At 43.3% G+C, this 6,586-nt stretch overlaps 1 protein-coding gene across 3 annotated transcripts in view; it reads left to right on the top strand.

The window, feature by feature from the left end:
• The first annotated feature begins 3,230 nt into the window (after positions 1 to 3,230).
• Txlng (taxilin gamma) overlaps positions 3,231 to 6,586 on the top strand; it is a 49,405-nt gene continuing 46,049 nt past the window's right edge. For all 3 annotated transcript variants that reach the window (XM_029534282.1, XM_029534281.1, XM_029534280.1), the window contains exon 1: positions 3,231 to 3,365. In XM_029534282.1, the coding sequence (XP_029390142.1) occupies positions 3,264 to 3,365 (102 nt within the window). In that variant the 5' untranslated portion in view covers positions 3,231 to 3,263. The remainder of the gene's footprint in view (positions 3,366 to 6,586) is intronic.

Genomic DNA, 6,586 nt, shown 5'->3' with positions numbered 1-6,586 from the left:
ATATGGGGCGACAGCTTTGCATTTGTTCATTGAATAACTTTAGTAATTAGTTTATGAATAATCATTAAAATTTGGCTCAAATTTTATTATATTTTATTCATCAGGGAAAGTCCTTTCAAAGCCCAGTGGCAGCCAGTAATATGGCTGTAGGAGAAAAGCTATCTTTTTTTTTTTTTAAGATTTTTTTATTATTATATCTAAGTCCTGGAACTCACTTGGTAGACCAGGCTGGCCTCGAACTCAGAAATCTGCCTGCCTCTGCCTCCCGAGTGCTGGGATTAAAGGCATGCGCCACCGCCCGGCAAAAGCTATCTTTTGTATAGTTTTATAAATTACATTATCATTGCTGCTTCATTGTATTCTTTTTTTGAGCCCAGGTCTCAAGTTACTTTATCGTTTGTGCTACAGTGCATTCTTTCTTGAGGTGTGTGTGAGAGAGACAGGGTTTCACAGTGACACCTCTGGTTGGCCTGGAACTTGGTATGGAGATATTGGACAAGACTAGTCTTGACTGCACTACCCTGCCTGGCCTTGTAACTATGTAGCAAAGATTCTCTTTTCTACTTGTAATTTTGACTCGCAAAGCTGGGATTACAGGCATGCCTAGTTGGCATTACTCAACAATCAGAAGCAACCACACTCTCAAATCTTCTCCTGAAAGGAATTAACATATTAAACATATTGAGGAGCAATTTTCTTTTCTCTCTCCCTTTTTTTGTTCGATCTTTTGAAATAGGGATTCTCTATGTAGTCCAGCTGTCCTGTTACACACCAATGCCAAGCTTATTTTCTTTCTTTCTTTCTTTCTTTCTTTCTTTCTTTCTTTCTTTCTTTCTTTCTTTCTTTCTTTCTTTCTTTATTTCTTCTCTCTCTCTCTCTCTCTCTTTTTGAGACAGGGTCTTACTATGCAATACTGGCTGAGCCTGAAACTCATTAAGTAGGCCAGATTAGCCTCAACCTCACAGATATGCTCCTGTCTTGGTCTCCTGTGTGGGGGTCTCCAAAGCTTACAACACTACACCAGGTAATTTTCTGACATCTGTTATAAACTTATGAACTGTAAATGAGATCTCTCTCTCTCTCTCTCTCTCTCTCTCTCTCTCTCTCTCTCTTTCTTTTTAAGACAGGGTTTCTCTGTATAGCCCTGGCTGTCCTGGAACTCACTCTGTAGACCAGGCTGACCTCGAACTCAGAAATCCGCGGGTCTCTGCCGACCAAGTGTTGGGATTAAAGGCGTGCGCCACCACTGCCCAGCTGAGATCTCCTTTCTAAGTCTCCCCCCCCACCCCCAAAAAAAGTTTGGGCTGGAGAGGTTGCTCAGTGGTTAAGAGCACTGACTGCTCTTCCGGAGATCCTGATTTCAATTCCCAACAACTACATGGGATTCAATGCCCAACAACCATCTGTAATGGGATCTGATGACCTTCTGGTGTGTCTGAAGACAGCTACAGTATACTCATATACATAAAATAAATAAAATAAGTTTTTAAAAGATGTTTGTAATTTTGGTAGATACCTGTTATTTTATTGTACTATAATTTATCTGTGGTGCCTTTTGTCACTCAAAGCCATGGAGAATTACACTACTAATGTATTTATTCTAAGTCTTGCTGGGATAGTTTTCCTTTTATTTTATTTGTTTGTTTGTTTGTTTTCTTTTTTAAATTTTTTTTCTCTTTTTATTTTTTTTTCTTTTATCTTCTTTAGTTTTCCTTTTAGAAGATTGAGAGATGATTGTATACACAGTCTGGCTGTAGGTTCTTTGTCATGTATCATCTGTGTCTTGAACAATGCTTTTGTTTTGAAATCTCAAACCTGGACTGAGGTGTCTGAATAATAGTACTTTTCCCAAATTAAAAAAAAAAAATCAAAGCCGGGCGTGGTGGTGCACGCCTTTAATCCCAGCACTTGGGAGGCAGAGTCAGGTGGATTTCTGAGTTCAAGGCCAGCCTGGTCTACAGAGTGAGTTCCAGGACAGCCAGGGCTATACAGAGAAACCGTGTCTCGAAAACCACCCCCCAAAAAAATATGTATTTGCTTACATTTTATTTCTTTAGATCCTGATTAATATGTTTAGCTGTTATAATTTCTAGTTTACACAGAGAAAAAACCCTGTCTCAAAAAAAATAGAAACAAAAACAAAACAACAATAAAAACCCCCAAACAACATTAATTAATAACAAAACCAACCCTATTTTCTCCTAAGAATTTGCTCAATTGGAATTTTCAGTCACTCAAATTATTTAAGTTTTGGCTCCTGCTATCACTGTTTTGTGTTCAACTGTAGGAAAGTATATTTGTACAGATTTTCATAGTGAATTGTTTCAAACAATGTCTAGATTTTGTGATGGTCTGTGACTTCTAGACACTAGGCCACTAAGGATCTGGTTCCATTAAATAGAAAACAGTGGATATTTTTGAGTGACCTTCTCCAACATATCAAGAAAAAAAAAACTATTTTAGTAAACAGGGTTCATGATATTTTTAACTAGCAAAACATATGGTGGAAAAAGCAAGAAAAATTTAACACGAATTAATCTTGAACTAACATGGAGAAGTGTACTTGAAGCCAGAGCAGTTGAGCAAAGGTGAGTAGGCCTCCAGCCCAAAGGAACCTGGACAGTTAAACCTTGATGAGAACTCTGGTAGAGAGGCTGAACTCTGGGCAAGTGGCCAATGTTTCAAATTCTGCGACTGCATCAACCACCTCGAAAATAGCGAAGTTAAAAGTCTTTTATTCCCAAATTATACTTGCACAATTCTGAAGGACAGCAACAAAAGCAAAACCACAAAAAAGTGTCTCTGACTCTATTCCTTCTCAAACTCTGGAAGATTTTAAAACTTTTCTTGTAGGTTAATAATGACTACTTTCCGGTACCGCGACATTGCCGCTCAGAGACTACAAGCCCCAGAAGGCTGCACACTCAGCACAGTGGGTACTCTTCCCCCAGGACGCTCCTATCGGGATCCAAGGCTGGACGCCGGGGCCGCAAATTCTTCTGGGACTTGTAGTCTACTCCCTTTCCATGTCCGCGCAGACTCCAGCGGCCTCTGTCTGCCCTTCGGCCCTAACAGAAGCCCAGCCCAAAATTCTACGCTCCCCACCCCCAACAAACTGCCTTTCCTCAGGAGCCAACCTCCTCCGGTCATGTGAGAAGACTCTCACGCTTAGATTGGTTGGGGTGTAAAGGGGGCGGGGCCGAAGCCCTTGAGAGGTTCCGTACCCCTGGTCCAGCCGCTTGTTTGGCTGCTGCCGTCACCTCATGGCGACTCGGCTTGAGGAGCTAACGCGAGGAAGAGGCGGCAGTACTGAGGAGGCTATTGAGGGCGGACGGGGCGGACGGCGACGTAGCCCCCCGCAGAAGGTCAGTGGAGGGGATGCCTTCGTTGTGGCTGGATCGCAGGGATGATTGGGCTACCCTTTTTGGGGTTCACCCCTTCACTTACCCTTCTACCTTTAGCTACGGGACGAACATCCGGCCCGTTCCCCCTTTTCCTTCTGAAGAGTGACGATAAGTCGGGAGCAGGTGCGGGGTGGTTGTGACAGAAATGGATCGGGTGAGAAGGGACGGTGGTTGGTGGGACTTGGGGACACTAGGCGGTAGGGGGCTGAGGGAGGACAGGGTGGACTCCGGGCTGAGAGGGTGAAGGGGTGCTAGGCAGGGGCGCTCCAGGTGTGACAGCCACGTGCGGCAGGCGCTGCCCCGGGTCGTCAGGTGTTGTGTCTCAGCCTGTGTGGTCATCGGGCACTGGGACTCCGCTGCCCACGGAGGTGGCGGGGTGGGGGTGGGGGCTTCCCGGGGTACGGGATAGCCCTCCCAGCGTTGGGCAGGTGCGTAGGGCGCGCGCTGCGGGGTGCTCCCCGGCCTCAGAGCTGAGGCTGTTGCGCAGTAAGATAACAGCGCAGAAGCCGGGGCTGCCTTTCGCCCCTTCTCCCTCTTTCCCTTGCCCCCCCCCCAGCGGCCCCCCGCGACACTGCGCGGGTGGCTACGCGGGGGACTCCGCGGGGCTCCCGGGACCCACAGTGGGGCTGGGTCTCTGGGCATCACCGACCTGCCTTGAGTGTGAGGCTGGGGATGAGGTGGTGATGCTGGGGAACCGCAGCATCTTCTGCTAGCCTGCTCCGGATTCCTGCAACTACCCTCTGTTTCTTCTCTTTCTTTTTAATTTGATAAGTGGAAACTTGAGTTTCCTCCTGGGCTTCGGTTTTGGTCTTTCTTAATCTAGGAGAGGAGCTGGACCGTTTGTTCCCCCTTGCCTTACTTGACTCATGTCAAGGAGTTTTCGGTGTCTCCCTGGATACAAGAAAATCGAGATCTCTTTCAGAATGGGAGAAATCCACTTGTTCTGGAGCTCAGTGGGTGGAGTTTTGACAATGATTGCACAACGAGTAGGGTACAGGGCTTTCAGGCCCAGGAACCAAGAACTGGGGTGTATGGTATTGAAAAGGTGTAAATTCCGTCCCTTTGCCTTGCAGGAGAACATACTGAAACCGCTTGACTTGTTGGACACCCTGCTTGACCACTGAGAGCTATTTAATATTACTTAATTATGTATTTGACTAATCTTAAAAGCCACTCCTGTATGAAGTTACGAAATAATATTTTTCTAATGCGATTCATGAACTTCAAAAGGGAGAACAAAGGTCTGGTTTACATTTGAGCAGTGTCAAGAATTGGCTTTTTGGGGCCTGTTCCTTTTTTCCCTCACTTTTTTTTTTTTTTTTGAAATGGGTTACCATGTAGCAGGCTGGCCTCATTTGACTATGTACCCCAGGCTTGTCTTGAACTTAACATTTTCCTCTTGCCTTTGTTTCCTGAGTGCTGAGATTACAGCAGTGAGCCACCACTCTGGCCTCGGGTGCTTTTTTTTCCTAACGTCGGTTATTTTCATGTTATATTCTGTCTCATAAAAAAGGGACCTACTGCTTGGAACACTGGAAAAGTTGTGGCCCAACAGTTCTTTAGGGATTCCACACTGTCACTTTGGACACTTATTCCCTGAGGGTGGGGAGCCAAACTCAGTGTTTGATTTCGTAGGTTCCCCAGGGGAGAACTCTGATAAAAAGCCACTGCAATTGAGGACATAAGTTCCCTTTTACGCCACTGGGATAAGGACAAAAAGTCATTGAATTGGGAAGTAAGGTTTAATCAACTAGTATTTTAAACTACTAGGGTAAGAGGTAATGACTCTCAGAGTTCAGTTAGTGGCTGCATATGAATAGTCTTGTATGTCTGTTTTGTTTTGTTTTTTTNTTTTGTGTGTGTGTGTGTGTGTGTCTGTTTTATTTTTACTATCTTTGTATTTCTTTGCTCATGCTCTCGTCGGACTCTTTTGGTTTCTATCTTACTATAAAATGGAATAGAAGCTAACATTACATTTTGAATCATCAGTTCAAAATTAGGTGAACATCTTGTGTCGGTAAACATTAATTTTCTGTTGCTCATTCATGATTTTCAGTTTATTGATTCTAGGTGAGGAACCTAAGAAAATACTCCTTTTTCTAACTTAACCTCTATATTTTTGTTTTTCAGGAAGCAGAAATGATGTTAAACAATTTCAGTTGTTTTTAGAGTATTGGAGGAATTGAGAAACGTGATTTCTTGTTATTATTTATATCATAGGACTTGAAGTGAAGAAATGTGGAGATGGGCTCTCTTGGTCCCTGGTTCAAATCATCTGCCTGGTCATTTTTATTTTTCTGAGACAGTGTCTGATCTGGCCTCCCACGTGCTGTGCAAGTGAAATTACTACACCCACTTTTTTTTTAAAAAAAAAAAAGGGAGAATCTTGCTTTGTTCATCTGGCTGGCCTTGAACTCCTGGGCTTAAGTGTCTAGTCACTCTTGACCTGCTCAGTTAATTATAGCATGGTTTCATAACTATATTCACTTGAACAGGCTCTTGAGGTGACTTTTCTCTTCTAAAGGTAATGTTGCAGTATATTTTTAGGTGTCATTTGAGAAATTGCCTTAAAACTGCTGGTATTATAGGCACTAACCACATGTAGCGATCTAATTTGCTTATTTTTTTAATACTAGGGATTGGGTGTTGGGGATTACAGGTTTGTCCCATTAGGCCCAACTTCACTTTGTTAAAGTTAAGTTTTAAACTTTGTTTTTCAATTATACTAGCCTAACTTCAAGAAGGCAGGCAGATCTCTGTGAGTTCAAGGCCTGCCTAGTCTACAAAGTGAGTGCTAGGATAGCCAGGGCTGTAACACAAGAAAAACCCTGTCTTGAAAAACTAAACCAACCAACCAACCAACCAAACTAGTTATAAGCATAAAGTCCAGAGTTCTCCTATTCCTGCTTACAAATACCCTTTCCCCTTATTTACATGTTGCAGTAATGTGTTACAATTTGTTACAGTCGTTTAGACAGGAAAAGATACATTATTATTGACTAACCCCATGGTTTACAGGGGTCGTTATATAATGTATGAATTTTGATAAGTATATAATAATATGTGTCTAGGGTATCCTATGCTCCAACTAGTTATCCTTCCCATTGCTGGCACCAACCGATTTTTTTTTCCTTTTACTTTGCTGATGTGTGTGTGTGTGTGTGTGTGTGTGTGTGTGTGTG

The sequence above is a fragment of the Mus pahari genome, chromosome X, assembly GCF_900095145.1.
Source record: "Mus pahari chromosome X, PAHARI_EIJ_v1.1, whole genome shotgun sequence".
NCBI lineage: Eukaryota > Metazoa > Chordata > Mammalia > Rodentia > Muridae > Mus > Mus pahari.
The sequence above is the reverse complement of the archived record's forward strand: the minus strand, read 5'-3'. Positions and strand labels throughout refer to the sequence as shown.